Raw genomic sequence first — 18,478 nt, 5'->3', positions numbered from 1 at the left:
AGTAGGCTGAAAATTTCTCAAGTCTTCAAGTTCTTGTTCCTTTTTGCCAAATAATTCCTTCCATTTACCTCTCTTCTCTTGCATTTTGCATTTTCTATAAGCAGTGATGACAAAACAAGCCACATCTTCAGCATTTTTCTTAGAAATCTCCCCAGCTAAATACCCAAGGTTGTCCCCCACAATTTCTACCTTCTACAAAAGACTAGAACACAATTCAGCCAAGTTCTTTGCCACTTTTTAACAAGGATCTCCTTTCCTCCAGTCTCCAATAACATTTCTAATTTCCATCTGTGACCTCACTAGAAACACTTTTTTTTGAGACGGAGTCTCGCTCTGTCACCTAGGCTAAAGTGCAGTGGCCCAATCTCAGCTCACTGCAACCTCTGCCTCCTGGGTTCAAGCAATTCTCCTGCCTCAGCCTCCTGAGTAGCTGGGACTACAGGTGCCTACCACCACGTCCAGCTAATTATTGTATTTTTTGTAGAGACAGGGTTTCACCATGTTAGCCAGGTTGGTCTTGAACTCCTGACCTTAGGTAATCTGCCCACCTCAGCCTCCCAAAGTGCTGGGATTACAGGTGTGAGCCACTGTGCAGAAACACCTTTAATGTTCATATTTCTACCAGTTCTATTCTGTTCATAATGATATGTATATTCCCTAAGACTATAAAAGCTTTCTCTATAAGTCTTTTCTTTCTGATCCTTCATTAGAATTACCTTTAGCATCCACATTTCTACCAACAGTCCCTTCAAGGCAATCTAGGCTTCTTCTTAGCATGTACTTCACCAGTCTTCTAGCCCATTCCCTTCACTCAGTTCCACATCCACTTCAACATTTTTAGGTATTTGTTACAGCAGCACCCCACTTCACAATACCAAAATCGGATTACTCTGCTCAGGCTACCCAAACAAAATGCCACAGACAAGGTGGCTTAACCAACAAAAATGTATTTTCTCACAGTTCTGGAGGCTGGAAGTCCAAGATCGAGGTGCCAACAGGGCTGATTTCTGGTGAGGCCTCCCCTCTTGGCTTGCAGACAGCTGCCTTCTTGTTGTATCTTTTCATGACCTTCACTTTGTCTGCATGAATCCCTAGTATATTTCCTCTTCTTATAAGTACATCAGTCCTATTAGATTAATTAAAGCCCTACCCTTATGACCTCATATAACCTTAATTACCTCCATAAGGCCCTTGACCTCATGTAACCTTAATTACCTCCATAAGGCCCTATCTCCACATATAGTCACATTAGGGGTTAGGGATTCAACATATGAATTTTGAGGGGCCACAATTCAGTCCATAACAGAGTTCATAGATACAAAACCAAAAACAAGATCCATAAAAAGAAAATTTGATAAACTGAATGTCATCAAAATTGAAAATGTTTTGTGTTTCAAAAAACACCACTGAGAAAAATGAAAAAGCAAGCCAGAAATTGGGAGAAAATAATCCAAATAGAGAACTTGTGTCCAGAATATATAATGAATTCATAGAACTCAAAAATAAATAAACAACTAAATTTTAAAATAGGAGAATAATTTGAGTAGACATTCCACAGAAAAGGCATATAAATGGCTATTAGGCTCAAGAAAAATACTCAACATAATTATTCATTAAAGAAATGCAAATTGAAGCCACAATTACATACCACTACACTCCCACTACAATAGCTTTAATCTGAAAGACAGAAAACGTCAAATGTTCACAAGTATGTGAAAAAACTGGAACGTTCAAAAATTGCTGATGTGACATGTAAATTGGTACAGTCACTATAGAAAACAGTGTAGCAGTTTCTAAAAATGTTAAACACAAACTTATCATGTGCCCAGCAATTTCACTCCTAAGAATCTACCCAAGGGAAAATATATGTCCATACATGAATGTTCATAAAAGAATTATTCATAATACTCAATATCAGAAAACAATCCAAAGTCCATCAACTGGAGAATGAGAATGGATAAGCAAACGTGGTATATCCAAATTTAAGAAATAAAAATTAATAACCTGATAAATGCTACAAAATGGATAATCCTAAGTGAAAAAAGTCTAATACAAAAGCTTACATATTGCACGTTGCCATTTATATAAAATGCCCCTAAAGATGCAAATACGTAGAGACAGACAACAGATCAGCGGTTGCCAAGGGCTGGAGAAGAACTACAAATGTGCATGAGGGATCTTTTTAGGATTGATAGCAACATTCTACAGCTGGACTGTGGTAATGTTTGCACAATTCTATTTATGTACTGCTGTTAATAATTGTTGAGTTGTACACTTAAAATGGGTGAATTCTGTGGTGTTGTAAGTTGTACCTCAACAAAACTGTTAAAAATAGAATGTTATCAAAAGACTGGTCACTTATAAACAAAGCTTGCTTAATTATATTTCTTTTTTTAAAATCTCCTAAGACACCTAGCATATAGGTATGCACATGGCAAGTCTAGAGAAATAGTTGCTAAATAAATCAATGAACGAAATTAAGTATTTTCCTTTCTAATAAAAATAGTAGAATGAAATGTTTCTTCTTATCTGAGAATTGCTAGGTGTAGGGGTGGAGATTGAGAAACAGGCTTTAGTTAAAAGAAATTGTCTTAGACATTTTGGAGAAAATTATTCTCTTTGTGCTGATGTCCTAGATATCATGCAGATAAAACACTTAATTCTACATTCTCTTCTATATGTAAACTTTTAAAAATAATTTACCATAAGAAAATGACAAACATTAAAAAAATACAGAACATTCTAATTCACCTATTTGCTTTTACCATCAAAGCTTTTAATTCCTATCAGTAGAAATACGAGAGACATTATATTCATATTAAAATGGTCTTGACATATTTCATAGCTATATAATAAAAAGAAATTTCATATAAACATTTAGATTGTGAAAAACTATCTCTTACGTATTCTATTTCTGAACTGTCATTTGTATTTGTTTGGATTTTCTCTGGAATTACGATTTGTAGAAGTGAATTTTGAAAACCTGAAGAGATAAAAAAAAAAAAAGTTAGTAACCTTGCCTTAAATTTGACTAAATATCTGTTCAGTTTCTTTCATAAAGTTTACTTGTGCAGGTATGGGTGGCTCATCACTGTGTACTTCTATAAAAAGCTTGAAAACACTTAATTTGAAAAACAGACAAGATACTTATGAAAGAACAAAAAAGGAGAAGGGAAGAGGTATGCAGCTCGCACAAAATGTGTGGTTCCTGAAGAAAATAGAAAATATACACCAAAAAAATCAAAGACATACTTCAAAAAATTTTTCCTGAAATAAAAGATTCAAAACAATAGACTAGAAAGTATACTGTATTTCAGGAATAACTGATCATTACTTTAAACTAAAACATATTCTACTGAAATTGTTGGGTTTCCAAGATAAAGAATTCCTTGAAAATATGATAGAAAGAAAAAAAAAGAAAATCATGTTATGTATAAGGGGAGATAAGCAGGCTGGCTTGAGAATTTTTACCACAGTATTTAATGTTAAAAGACTAAAGAACAATGTCTAAAAAAGAACTTTAAGAAAAGACAGTGAAGACCCTGTAAATGTATACCCAGCAAAAAGGCCATTAAATATAAAGGCAGAAGATAGATATTTACAAGCAAGCAAAACTCAAAAAAAAAAAAAAGTTCACGTGTCTACCACAAAAGTCAGAGACATTTCTCCCAATAAAAATATCAGCAGAGTTGTGGCAAAATGCCTAACAGTGAGAAAAAAAAAATCTTAAATATAGACTAAAGGCTAAAACAACTGTGGGAATCACAGTTATGTAACAGATGCAAATGTTAAAAGCTCTGGTTACATAAACATAATATATACAACTTCAGGAACTGTAGCAGAAGAAGAGGAAGATCATATAAGCATACTGATTTCCTTAAATCTGCTTAACAGGGCTGGGCACGGTGGCTCACGCCTGTAATCCCAGCACTTTGGGAGGCCGAGGCAGGTGGATCATGAGGTCAGGAGTTCCAGATCAGCCTGGCCAACATGGTGAAACCCCGTCTCTACTGAAAATACAAAAATTGGCCAGGTGTGGTGGCATGTGCCTGTAGTCCCAGCTACTCCGGAGGCTGAGGCAGCAGAGTTGCTTGAACCTGGGAGGTGGAGGTTTCAGTGAGCCAAGATCACGCCACTGCACTCCAGCCTGGGCGCCAAAGCGATACTCCGTCTCAAAAAAAAAAAAAGGCAAAGAAAAAAAAAAAAAAAAATCTGCTTAACAGTGTGATCCAAAAAATGTGACTTAAACCTAAAAACAAGCAGTATAAGTAGAAACTGTTCAATGACATAAAAGTACCGAAAAATTAAGATTAAAAGTAACCATAGTCAGCCAGACAAGGTGGCTCACGCCTGTAATTCCAGCACTTAAGGAGGCCAAGGCAGCCGGATCATCTGATGTCAAGAGTTCAGTCTGGCCAACATGGTGAAACCCCCTCTCTACTAAAAATACAAAAATTAGCAGGGCGTGGTCACGCATGCTTGTAATCCCAGCTACTCGGAAGGCTGAGGCAGGAGAATCGCTTGAAACCAGGAGGCAGAGATTATAGTGAGCCAAGATCTGCACTCCAGCCTGGGCAACAGAGAAAGACTCGGTCTCAAAAAAAAAAGTAACCATGATTATTAAATGCCACAACTAACATCATACTGAATGGGGAAAAGTTGAAAGCCTTTTCTCTAAGAACTGGAACAAGACAAGGATGCCCACTCTCACCACTCCCATTCAACATAGCACTAGAAGTCCTAGCCAGAGCAATCAGGCAAGAGAAAGAAATAAAAGGCATCCAAATAGGAAGAGAGGAAGTCAAACTCTCTCTCTTCACAGATGATATGATTCTATAACTACAAAACCCTATAGTTTCTGCCCAAAGGCTCCTAGATCTGATAAGCAACTCCAGTAAAGTTTCAGAATACAAAATCAATGTACAAAAATCACTAGCATTTCTATACACCAGCAACAGCCAAGCCGAGAGCCAAATTAAGAACAGGATTCCATCCAAAATAGCCACAAAAAGAACAAAATACCTAAAATACAGCTAACCATGGAGGTGAAAGATCTCTACAAGGAGAACTACAAAACACTGCTCAAAGAAATCAGAGATGACACAAATGAAAAAACATTCCATACTCATGGATAGGAAGAATCAACATTGTTAAAAGGCCCATACTGCTCAAAGAAATTTACAGATTCAGTGCTATGTCTATCAAACCACCGAAGTCAGTTTTTCACAGAATTAGAAAAAACTATTCTAAAATTCATATGGAACCATGAAAGAGCCCAAAGAGCTAAAGCAATCCTAAGCAAAAAGAAGAAAGCAAGAGGCCTCACACTACCTGTCTTCAAACTATACTACAAGGCTACAGTAACCAAAACAGCATGGTACTGGTACAAAAACAAACACATAGACCAATGGAACAGGTTAGAAAACTCAGAAATAAAGCCACACACCTGTAACCATCTGATCTTTGACAGTCAACAATAACAAGCAATGGAGAAAGGACTCTCTATCCAATAAATGGTGCCGGGATAACTGGGTACTCATATGCAGAAGACTGAAACTGAACCTTTTGCCATATTCAATAATCAATGCAAGATGGATTAAAGACCTAAATGTAAAACTTAAAACTATAAATACCTTAGAAGAAAACCCAGGACATGCCATTCTAGACATCTTTGCCTTGGCAAAGGTTTCATGATGAAGACTCCAAAAGCAATTGCAACAAAAACAAAAATTGAGAAGTGGGACTTCATTAAACTAAGAGCTTCTGCACAGCAAAAGAAATTACCAACCAAGTAAACAGGCAACCTGCAGAATGCAGAAAATATCAACAAACTATGCCAACAAAGGTCTAATGTCTGGACTCTATAAGGAGCTTAAACAATTCAACAAGCAAAAAAACAACCCCATTAAAAAATGGGCCAATGACATGAACAGATAATTCTCAAAATAAAACATACATGTGGCATATGAAAAACTTACCATTAGAAAAATGAAAGTCAAAACAACAGTGACATATCATCTCACACCAATCAGAGTGACTTATTAAAAAGTCAAAAATAATAGGTGTTGGCAAGGTTGCAGAGGAAAGAGAATGCTTATACACTACTGGTGAGAATGTAAGTTAGTTCAACCACTGTGGAAAGCAGTGTGATTTCTCAAGGAACCTAAAACAGAACTCCCATTTGACCCAGCAGTCCCATTACTGAGTATATACCCAAGGGAATATAAATCGTTCTACCATAAAGACACAAGCACACGTATATTCATTGCAGCACTTTTCACAATAGCAAAGACATGGAATCAACCTAGATATCCATCAGTGGTGGACTGGATAAAGAAAATGTTGTGTATATACACCATGCAATACTACACAGCCATAAAAAAATGAAATCACGTTCTTTGCAGCCACATGGTTGCAGCTGGAGGCTACTATCCTAAACAAATTGATGCAGGAACAGAAAACCAAATACCACATATTCTCACTTATGAGCGGAGGCTAAACATTGAGTACACATGGATGCAAAGAGGGGCACAATAGAACCAGAACTTACTTGAAGGTGGAGGATGGGAGGAGGGAGAGCACTGAAAAACTACTTCTCAGATACTATGCTCACTACCTGGGTAATGAAATAATTTGTACATAGAATCCCAGTGACACGCAATTCACCCATGTAACAAACCTGCACATGTACCTCCAAACCTAAAATTAAAGTTAGAAGAAAATATAAAACTCATGAAAAAAATTTTTAAACATGATTTCTTGCTTTGAATGGGAATCAGGGAATTCTGAAGTGGCAGAGAATGGATGGTAACAGTTGACTCTCAGAGACAGGTGAGCACAATTACCAGAAGAAGCCACAAGGACAGAGTGAAAAACAAAATCTTTCACCTACAGAGATCCTTGGTAGTATCTAACTGATCACAGAGTCCCTAAGAATGAACTAGATGAGCAGTCTAGTCAAGAAAATTCTAGCTTGTGGTGCGCAGAAACTGATGCAATCACCGCAAGGACTCACAGCCTCTTCCCTGGTTCCTACACCTGACCCAGCTCAGAGGCTTGGAGCCTTTTCATTAAGGATTGAGAGAGTCCTCTTTAGGAAGGACCTTGCCATGCAACCACAGGAATGTGCTGCGAATCTTCCCCTGCAGACTCCTCCATAGTGTCCTGTGTCCTTTTACCATGATGACTACGCCCAGGGGAGGGGAAATAGCCAGACTTTCAGGGAGTATTATTTACTGACTCTGAACTGACACTAATCCTAAGGACTCAAAATACCAGCATGGTCCATTGATCAGAATAGGGACTTATATAGATCAAGGGATAAATTGTGACCTGGATCCATGAATGGTGAATGAAATTATAGTTTTTCTGAAATGAACTAGCTCGTTAAAATTAAAGTCTCATTAGTTAGTTCATGTGAAATTATAGTTGATTAGTGAAAAAAATATAGATTCCAATGTGTTGATTTGTTGAAACAAGGGACACTGACCATTTTGATTTCCAATTAGAACATCATGCTGGTCAAGTTGCATGATGTGAAAGACATCATGCTAATATATTTCATGAGCAAGAAGTAGCAAGTGCCCTAGATGTTTCAGTAAGATACATGCATGCCAGAATGTGGTAGAAGAACCTATGGAGGTTTAAGGGATAGTTATAGCCCCAAAGTTTCTTGGGGTCCAGTGGTTGCAGCATGCTGAGATATCCTGTACAAAGTGAGATGTTAGTGGCTACACCTTGCATAGCCCACCACAAAAAAAAGAGTCACAACGAGTGGCAGGCCTTTTTGAGTTTTTGAATTCAGAGATAATACCTACTGTTTTGGGGTGTGAGAGCCTGAATCATTCATCGGGTGACTGGTAAAACTGTCAAAACTGACTTGGACCCAGCACAAGAGAAGACTCTGCAGCAAGTTCAAGATATAGATGGCACTGCCCTGCTTCAGTGTTATGACACAGGACACCCTGCAGTACCCACTGTACTGACAACTCATAATGTTACTCATGTGGCTGCAGTCATCTGGCAGCTTGCCTAGGCCTGGAGAGACTAAGACGACCCCATTCATGTCTTTTGACTGAACGGCCTAGGTTGAGTCATCTCTGTTTCACACACCCTCTTATCGTCCTAGTCTAGGATTCTTCGTGTAGCAGTCAAGACAGTGCTTCAAGAGCGCAGAGAGGAAGCTGCAAGTCCTCTTGAGGCATAGACTTGGAAGTCTCACAACTCATTTCTACCACATTCAAATGGCCAGAGCAAGTAATTATGCCAACCAGATTCAGAGAATGAAGAAATACATTCTACCTCTCAATGGGAGGAATGACGAAGAAATGTTGCAAAACGGAAGCACACACAGGGATGGAGGAAGTGTTAAGGCCATCGCCATCTTTGCAAACAATCAATTCAAAACATGTGATATGGCTTTCTACTGTTACTAGTCTGTGCATTTCATCGTTAATTATTGGTGACCACATCTCTATAAACAGTCCCATAGCTAAACTCTCTTTATTTAAACCCTTTCAGTGTATCCTCAGTCTCATGACAGGTCTCTAACTGAGACCTACCTGTGTACTTTGGGGGCGAGGGGGCGGTGATAGTTTAACGTCTACTAAATGTGGCATTTCAAATGAATGGGGGAATGATGTAGTATCAGTATTCATTATCCATTTGGAAAAATACAAATATTGTTTCCTATCTAGCACCACAATGTGGATTACAAGACTTCATGTACAAAGTTACAAAACTATTAGAAAGACTGAAAGGCTAAATTTTCTAAAGCTGTAAAATAACTTTAAGAAAGTATGGGAACCTATTTGTTTTAATCATTGGACCAAGGGAAGCCTTAATACGGAAAACAAAATGCAGAAGCCATAAGAAAGTGTTGATAAACTTAGTACAAAAATCAGGATATCACAAATAAAAAGATCAATAACACATTGAAGAAAACTTGTGCAAGATATAGAAAAAATAAAATTATTAATATCCAAAATATATAAAAATAGATGACATACATAAATTTATACAATATGCTTTCATCATTTATAATTTACTTCAAAAGGACCATATATGTCTATATTTACACATATTTATCTCTAAGTGTCTAGAGAAAAGTCCAGAAGAGTACCATCAAACTGATAAACATAGTCGTTTTCTTTAAAAGTATAGTAAAATTGACAATCAGGAAAGATGGTAACATACAGGGTAGCCTCTTTTACTTCATTTTGAATGTAATCACATATTACTAAATAAAAATTATTAACAAGTTTATAATTATTTTTAAAGTTCCAGGATTTGGATCCAGAAATCTATATGTTTAGAAATATCCAGAGATTATTCTGATGCAAAGCCAAATTTGGCCTCAACTATCCCACCTTAGGAAAAGACTGATACATAAATGCATATGTCACTTCAAAAATCTAGCAGGTATCATAGTTTTTATATTAAATTTAGGCAAAGCCTCAGAATCATTTTCAACAAAACATTGTAAGTAGTCACTGCCACTCCATCGGATGTCAGCTTTTCCCAACTTGTTCTTTTTTTCTTCTTTTTTGAGACAGAGTCTTGCTCTGTCGCCCAGGCTGGAGTGCAGAGGCACGATATTGGCTCACTGCAACCTCCGCCTCCCAGGTTCAAGCAATTTTCCTGCCTCAGCTGGGATTACAAGCATGTGCCACCACGACCAGCTAATTTTTGTATTTTTTTTAGTAGTGATGGGGTTTCACCATGGCCAGGCTGGTCCTGAACTCCTGTCCTCAAGTGATCCACCCGCCCTGGCCTCCCAAAGTGCTGAGATTACAAGCGCAAGCCACCATTCCCAGCCTCTTCCCAATTTGTTCTATGTCAAGGCAATCCCAATCAAAATTCCAGCAAGCTATTTTGTGGATATCAACCAACATATTCTACTGTTTACATGAGGAGGTAAAAGACCCAGAATAGCCAACTCATTATTGGGGGATAACAAAGTCCAGAAGAGGAAATGGACATACCTATACCATTGGGCCTGACAGTTTCCTTTGTAAGTACATATCCAAGAGAAATGAAAACATACGTCCACACAAAAACTGGTACATGAAGGTTCCTAGCAGCATTATTCCTAACAGCCAAAAGTTGGAAACAACCAAATGTCCATCAACTGATGAATTGGTAAACAAACAGGTGAATATATACAATGAAATATTATTCAGTCACAAAAAGGAATGAAGTTCTAATGCATTCCACAACAGAGATGAACCTTGAAAACATTATGCAAGTGAAATAAGCCAGACAAAAAAGGTCGTATTTTGTATGATTCCACTTATATGAAATATCCAGAATAGGTAAATCCAAAGGGACAGTGGCTGCCAGATAAATCCAAAGCAGATCAGTGGCTGCCAGAGGCTGGAAGGAGGAGGACATGAGGAGTGACTGCTTAATGTGAAAATGCCATCCCCAAATTGCTGAGCAAGATCCCTCAGCTGACGGGACCAACAGCAGTTTGGAGCTGGCATTTTCATTTGAAAGTTTAAATTCTCTCTTCTGAGTTATAATAAAAAAGACAGCCAGGATTTCTTGCACTTGTAGTTATGCATATAATTTATAATATGACAGCATTAATAACAGAAGTTCTCATTCATTGCTGGGGGGAATACAAATGGTACAGCCACTTTGGAAGACAGCTTGGCAGTTTCTTTAAAAACTAAATATACTCTTATCATATGATCCGGCAATAGCATTTCTTGGTATTTACCCAAATGAGTTGAAAACTTATGTCCACACAAAAACCTGCACATAGATGTTTATAGCAGCTTTATTCATAACTGCCAAAGCTTAGAAGCAACCAAGATGTCATTTGGTAGGTAAATGGATAAATAAACTGTGGTAGATCCAGACAATTGAATATTATTCAGCACTAAAAATAAATAAGCAGCCGGGTGCAGTGGCTCGTGCCTATAATCCTAGCACTTTGGGAGGCCAAGGTGGGTGGATCACTTGAAGTCAGGAGTTCGAAACCAGCCTGGTCAACATAGTGAAACCCCATCTCTACTAAAAATACAAAAAAATTAGCTGTGCATGGTGGCAGGCACCTGTAATCCCAGATATTTGGGAGGCTGAGGCAGGAAAATTGCTTGAACCCGGGAGGTGGAGGTTGCAGTGAACCAAGATCCTGCCACTGCACTCCAGCCTGGGCAACAGAGTAAGACACCATCTCAAAAAAACAATTAAATAAGTAAATAAGCTATCAAGCCATGAAAAGGCATGGGAGAACCTTAAATGCATATTATTAAGTAAAAAAAAGTCCACCCAAAATGGCTACATATGATTTCAAATACATGACATTCTGGAAAAGGCAAAACTATGAAGACTAAGGAGATGAGTTGTTGCCAGGGGCAGTGGGGAGGGAGGGATAAATAAGCAGAACACACGGGATTTGTAGGGCAGTGAAACTATTCTGTATAATACTACAATGGTGGATGCGTGTCATTGTACATTTGTCAAAACCATAGAATGGGCAACGTGGAGAATGAATCCTAATGCAAACTGTGGACTTTGGATGACAACGATGTGTCAGTGTAGGCTCAATTGTAACAAATGGATCCCATGGTGCCAGATGTTGATAGTGGGAGAAGTTGTGCATATTTGGGAACAGAGGCTATATGGGAACTCTTTCAGCTCAATTTTGCTATGAACCTAAACCTGCTCTAAAAAATAAAGTTTATTAATATTTTTTATTTATTTTATTTTTTGAGACGGAGTTTTGCTCTTGTCACCCAGGCTGGAGTGTGATGGTGCCATCTCAGCTCACTGCAACTCCTGCCTTGTGGGTTCAACCGATTCTCCTGCCTCAGCTTCCCGAGTAGCTGGGATTACAGGCACGTGCCACCACATCTGTAATTTTTGTATTTTTAGTAGAGATGGGGCTTCACCATGTTGGCCAGGCTGGTCTCGAACTCCTGACCTCAGGTGATCCACCCACCTCAGCCTCCCAAAGTGCTGGAATTACAAGCGTGAGCCATTGCGCCCAGCCCTATTAATATTTTTTAAATGGTTAGATGGAAATTTTATTTTAGGTGTATTTTACAACAATTTAAAATAAAATTTTTTTAAAATAATACATTTAAAAATACACGGATAACATACCAGAGTTCAAGATAGATAATGGATTAATACAGCATGTTAAGAAAAGTTCATTGATATGTTCTACATTGCAACTAAACTTTACCATTGGTCAAGTTTTGGTGTAGTATACAAAGAATACCTTCAATTATCTGAAAAAACAGTATTAAAATATTTCTTCCTTTTCCAACTATATAGGCTAGATTTTCTTCAGATACTTCAAACGAAATATACAGCAACAGATTGACTGCAGAAGCAGAAATGAGAAGTAGCTGTCTTCTAGTAAAGCAGGCATTAAAGAGATTCACAAAAATGCTACTCTTCTCATATTTTTTTATTTTGGAAAATATAGTTATTTTTATTTTGAAAATGTGATACATATGTTAACATATAAAAGGCATATTTTTTTTTTTTTGAGACACAGCCTCCCTCTGTCACCCAGGCTAGAGTATAATGGCACAACCTGGTTCACTGTAACCTCCGCCTCTCGGGTTCAAGTAATTCTCCTGCCTCAGCCTCCCAAGTAGCTGGGATTACAGGCACGCACCACCACGCTCAGCTAATTTTTTTGTATTTTAGTAGTGATGGGGTTTCACCATGTTGGCCAGGCTGATCTCAAACTCCTGACCTCACTCAGGTGATCCACCTGCCTCAGCCTCCCAAAGTGCTGGGATTACAGGCGTGAGCACTGCGCCTGGCCATTACTTTTATTTTTAATGAATGAAATACACATTCTTACATTTCTATTTTAATTTCTAATATGTTAAACATTGATATAAATCCACATAAACAAAAGCTCTTTGAGAATCTCAGTAATTGTTCATGTATAAGGGAGTTCTGAACCCAAAAACTTTGACAACCACTGCATTAAAATTTTGTACGTGTTATGAACTAAATGTATCCCACAATATTCTATGTTGAATCCCTAACCCCCAATGTGACAGTATTTGGTTATGGCTTTTGGGAGGTAACCAGGGTTTTAGGCATAGAGTGGGACCCTCATGATGAGATTCATGCCCTTATGAGACATCGGAGAATTTGCTCCTCCTGTCTTTCCCTGTACACAAAGTCCTGTGAGTACTCAGGGAGAAGGTAGCTGTTTACAAGCCAGGAAGAGAACACTCACCCCAATCTAACCAGGCTGACACCCTGGCCTTGACCACACCTCTGCTATGCTGCAGAGGTAATTATGGCAGGATAGGAAGAAGAGTAGGAAGAGTTCTCAAAAATTTACAGTATCACCAGGGAGGCTTACATGCAAGTAAAATGTTTGGATATGCCCTTATTTTCCTTCTCTTATTACATACTATTCTGAATCTTGTCAGCCAGAGTCAGTACATGGCATGTCTTACTTCCTCCCTCTCCACAGTGGTCCATTTGCATTGTTTGGAGGTAACCACAGTTTATTTAGCAGTTCTCTTACTAATGAACTTTTACAGTTTTTCAATCATTTTGCTGTTAAGTACTATGTTAGCTCCCACTGCCATAACAAAACAGTGTAGACTGCATGGCTTAAACAACAGAAATTTATTTTCCTCATAGTTCTGGAGAACTATGAGCTGGAGTCTCCCTCTGTTGCCCACAGTTGCCCACTGCACTCCAGCCTGGGCGACAGAAGGGACTCGGTCACACACAAAAATAATTTGTTTAATTTTTAAAAAGAAGACAGGATCTCTGTCGCCCAGGCTGGAGTCCAGTGGGGGCGATCTTGGCTCACTGCAGTCTCCACCTCCTGGATTCACGTGGTCCTCCTCCCTCAGCCTCCCGGGTAGCTGGGACCACAGGTGCACACCACCACCTCGGAACATTTTTTAAAATTTTTTTGTAGAGATGGGGTCTTGCTGTGTTGCCCAGGCTGGTCTCCAACTCCGAGGTCAAACAATCAGCTCGCCTCAGCCTCCCAAAGCCCTGGGATTACAGGCGTGAGCCCCGGTGCTGGGCCCTGAGTCGCTTCTCCATCCGGACGGGGCGCCTAATCCCCTGGAAAAGGCCCCGTTACCAGGCTGACGGGACCAAAGGGACCCAGGCAGGGAGGGCCCCGGGCTTTGCAGGGAGTCGGGCCGCAGTGTGAGGAGCGCCCGGACTAGCGTCAGGGTCTGGCTGACTCACCGGGTCTTGACGCCAGGAGGCCGCAGAGCCCGGCCAGCAGCAACCAGAGGCGGAACATGGTGCGGCTTCGGGGCTGCCAGCGGGAAGCCGTTGGGACGCCGGGAGTTGCTGGGGATGCGGGGACGCGCGGACGCCGGGGGCCGCTCCTCGCGCGCTCATGGGACAGCGTTCTCCGGAGGCTCCGGAGCCCGGGGTGCTCTCGGTGTTTAGCGTCCGGAACACGAAGGGCCCGCAGCGTGCGCCCCGAGGATAAAACATCCAGCTCCCTTCCCGGCGCACCACAGCCGCGTGGTTGCTGGAGCCACTGACCACCCAGCGCCCTCTGTCGAGATCGCGCTCGTAGTCCTCCACTAACTTTTCGCTTTGCGTTGATGGACCTTAAGAACTGACACACTTATTCACAGTCAGCGTGTGCTCTCCTGCACCAGACACTTCCCAGTTGCTTTTTTTTTGTTTTTGAGAAGGGGGTGCTCACTATTCTGCCCAGGCTGGTCTCGAACTCCTGGGTTCAAGCGATCCTCCCTCCTCAACTTCCTGAGTAGCTAGGATTACAGGCATCCGCCACCGTTCGGGGCTTCCTAGGTCCTTTCAAAAGCGAATGTGTAATACTTTCTGAATTAAAATCTATATACACACCCAAATAGTTGCCAAATCTGTTTCTAATATTTTTTCAAAACTGTTTAGCCAGATGTGTGAATATTCCAAAGGGAAGAGTGAGCCGCTTTTCAGTATGAAACGCCAGCTCTTCATATTTTTGAAGAGCACCAGCTACCATCTTTTCCCCACTGACGCTGCCCAAATGGACTTCATAACCAGGCTTTTTCCTCCAATCTGGTTCTCCGCAGACCATTGGCTAAAACTCATGTGATGTCATTCTAGTGTTCAGAAACTTCTCAGTGCAATAAATACTCATTTCATGTAGTCAAAGAGATAGAGAAGATTCTTGCCCACAATTACAGTACTTACATTCCAGTAGAAAATTCTAGCCTCAGCATAGTAATTTTTCTGAACTCAGACCAGAACCTGCCACTTAATTTCTCCTATCCCCAGTGCTTTAGCAGCTCTGACTTTAGGTCTTTCCTAAACACTGCTTTATTTCCTGGAACTGCAATGCCTCCTCCTTCCCAGCCTCACACCAGGTCTCCATCTGTATGCATTAGCTTTTCATTCTTTTCAAATCCGAAAGAATGGATTAATTTCTCATACTACATAACAGGCCAACACATAAACTAAAAGGCCTCATGGGAACAGAGAAAAATCTCACTTGGGGAACTAACACATTTAAAGTGAAGATGTGATTTTTATGGATGCACGCAATTTCAACAGGGCAATCTACACCTGAAATTAATAGCATGAACAAAAACAAGGCAACAGGCCAGGTGAGGTGGCTCACGCCTGTAATCCCAGCACTTAGGGAGGCCAAGGTGGTTGGATCACCAGAGGTCAGGAGTTGGAAACCAGCCTGGTCAACATGGTGAAACTCCGTCTCTACTAAAAAACACAAATATTAGCCGAGCATGGTGGTGGGCGCCTGTAATCCCAGCACTTGGGGAGGCTGAGGAAGGAGAATCGCTTGAGCCCAGGAAGTGGAGGTTGCAGTGAGCTGAGATCGTGCCATTGCACTCCAGCCTGAGTGACAAGAGCAAAACTCCATCTGGGGCGGGTGGGGCGGGGAACAAGTCAACAAAAAAATACACTGAGCTTGTATCTCAATAGGAACAGCCAATGCTAAGCTAACATTGTTTTTAGGCAGCTGCTGAGCCACAGCTAGTTTCACCTTCCTTTTAACAAACAGAAGACCAATTACAGTAAATGCTTCCACTCATCAATTAGTGGTAAGTATTCTGAATGAATTTCTGGTTCTTATATTATTTTGTTCTTTCTTACTCCTCAACTTTTCCGGTTTGTATCTTTAATAGGGTTGATTTTGTATTATTCTTGTGTGTATGGCTCTCTTCATAACAGAGGAGGCACTTCTAAAAGTCAGGAAACATATCCTATCCAGAACTTAGATATCACAGTACCTAATACAGTGCCTGAAAAATGGTAGGTTTTAGTAAACATTTATGAAATTTAATGAAATCTGATTTAGCTTTAGAAAACCCAAATTGTGCTTAACTCTATGGTTACAGACACAGGAGAAAGGGAGAATGCAATACTCTGAACAAGGTCAGTTTGACATACAGAGTCAAAGAGAGATGTCAAACTTGCATATAATTTATCCTTATTTATTCTTTTTGAAGATAGAAAGGATGTCCTTTAATATTTTCAAATTTTGAAGTGGCATCCATGACCAAGAAAGTAAAAAACATAAAGTATATTAAAAAATACATAAAAGAAGTTCAGATCCAATAGTCTTTTTAAAAACTTTCTTAACTAGTCAAATATCCAAAGAACTATTTAATTCCAAGTGTTAAGTTACATAGTTAATACATTACCAACTGTAAAATTTCAGTGACATGCATTACAGTTGCAAAAATTGAGGCTACATGACTGAACGGCACAAACGTTTGAGTCTTATATGAATTCATTTAGAGATTTAAAATGAAAAATTGGACCTTCATTTGAGATTGCTCACAATTTTTAATATGTATACTTGATTGTTAAAATAACATGCTGTCTTCAGAAAACTGAAATTTTTGCCTTCTTCAAAACTAATCTGTTCTTTAATAACAAAAAGCCATTGTGCACACTTTGGCAAAAGTCTGAAAATTAGTGAGATAATATCTGTTAAAGTTTGACTAGAATTTTTATCTAAAATTATAACTTTTTAATTAATGAGATTATAAATAGTTGAGTAGGAAGCTACTAGGAGACACAAAAGAGAATTTCAAGTATTTTATTTATTGTAAATGTTGTATTTGTATATGTATATATACACAAACCAAAAACACTTTTAAAAAACTAATGAAATTCAGTTAATAAACCTATTAAACTTTATTAAGAAAGGTTATGAAAAAATTTTTAGTGCTTAAAATTTTACTATCCATACCATATCTGCCATAGTAAAAATTCATTTTTAACACAGCTAAGATGATAACTCATAGATACCACAGTAACTTTTTTGTACGTATTTAAGAAAACCATTTCCTCCTTCTTTCTCCAGCCTAATTTCTATGAAAATATTAGTGTCTAATATTTTACATGACCCAGCACATCTTAGTAAATGTAAACATTCTAAATGATTTAATAGCAAGCTTTGAAAGTTCAGATTTTAAAGTGCTCATGAAATTCTCAAGTGGTTTTGTAACAGTTCAATTGATTGAAGATTTTATAATTGCTCCTGCTTTATTATAGCCATGAATCAACAACATATTTGATTAGATCTATTAAATACTTCGTACCTTAAAGCTTATAATTTATTTAAAATAGTGCTATTGTGAACGAATGTCATGCTTTAACATGATTCATAATAGAAATTCTAATATTAAATTAATTTCTCTAAGAGTTATTATCTATAGTTGAAAGGTCATAAAAATGGAAGCGAGTAACTGCGTGAAAACACACACACTCTTTTAGTATATTTTGTACTTTCAAAATAATATGACATCTTAATTGTGGTTCTTGTGCATTCTTTTGAAGACAATATTTGCTTATTCATGTAGTGAGTGACAGACAAGATTCTAGAGTATGATGATGATTAATTCGTGCATGATGAAAAATATTAGATATTATTGGCAGCTGATGAGTCAGTTTTCACAGGTATTAGATTATCACATGTTCAATCAGGAACTACATTAATGATAACTAAGGTAGAAAATTCAGAATAACACTTAAACACATAATGACAAAAATCTTACACCAATACAGTTAATTTGAGAATCACTGCAATAACATGTTCAAAATAACGTAATCCATGATTAGTGCATTAACCTCACCGATGACTAAATAAGACGTATTCAATGATGGAAACGGAAATGTTATTGTAAATTCCCTGGCTTTACTGCATTTCCTTGTATTTCTCAACTCTCACACTCAGTTTGTTTTTCTGTGTTAGTAAAGTGTTTTGTGGTATTTTGTTTTCATTCATAGTTGCAACAGAAAGGCTTTTCAAGAAAACATCAAGAAAAAAAAGTATTAGCTCAGTTCCCTGAAGACATTTGCAAAAAGAAGGTTAAAAAAATCAAGTGAGGGAACTATATAAAGGAGGTGCAGGAGCAGGACGGGCAGGAATTAAGTTTCCCTGAGATGATACTTTCGGTTGTGGTGGAGGTGGCCTGCGAGGGGAAAAGAGATAGTTAATAGCGTGTTTAGACTGGGTGAAATAATGCCATATTCA

General features: G+C 38.7%; 2 protein-coding genes across 6 annotated transcripts in view; both read right to left on the bottom strand.

Moving 5' to 3' along the window:
• ADAM32 (ADAM metallopeptidase domain 32) overlaps positions 1–14,452 on the bottom strand; it is a 175,602-nt gene extending 161,150 nt beyond the window's left edge. For 2 of the 5 annotated variants that reach the window (XR_009211619.1, XR_009211618.1), the window contains exon 1: positions 14,200–14,451. Coding sequence is in view for 3 of the 5 variants with exons in the window: in XM_058433533.1 (XP_058289516.1) it covers positions 14,200–14,358 (159 nt within the window). In the remaining 2 variants the exon portion in view is untranslated. Of the gene's footprint in view, positions 1–2,903; positions 2,984–14,199 lie in introns of all 5 variants that reach the window. The other 3 variants (XM_058433533.1, XM_058433534.1, XM_058433535.1) reach the window with 2 other exon arrangements.
• Positions 14,453–16,686: 2,234 nt separating this feature from the next.
• The window catches only part of ADAM9 (ADAM metallopeptidase domain 9), a 110,782-nt gene continuing 108,990 nt past the window's right edge, over positions 16,687–18,478 (bottom strand). The window contains exon 22 of the mRNA XM_032144303.2: positions 16,687–18,416. Coding sequence (XP_032000194.1) covers positions 18,323–18,416 — 94 coding nt within the window. The 3' untranslated portion in view covers positions 16,687–18,322. The remainder of the gene's footprint in view (positions 18,417–18,478) is intronic.

Source organism: Hylobates moloch, unplaced genomic scaffold (genome assembly GCF_009828535.3).
Source record: "Hylobates moloch isolate HMO894 unplaced genomic scaffold, HMol_V3 SCAFFOLD_22, whole genome shotgun sequence".
Lineage (NCBI taxonomy): Eukaryota > Metazoa > Chordata > Mammalia > Primates > Hylobatidae > Hylobates > Hylobates moloch.
The sequence above is the reverse complement of the archived record's forward strand: the minus strand, read 5'-3'. Positions and strand labels throughout refer to the sequence as shown.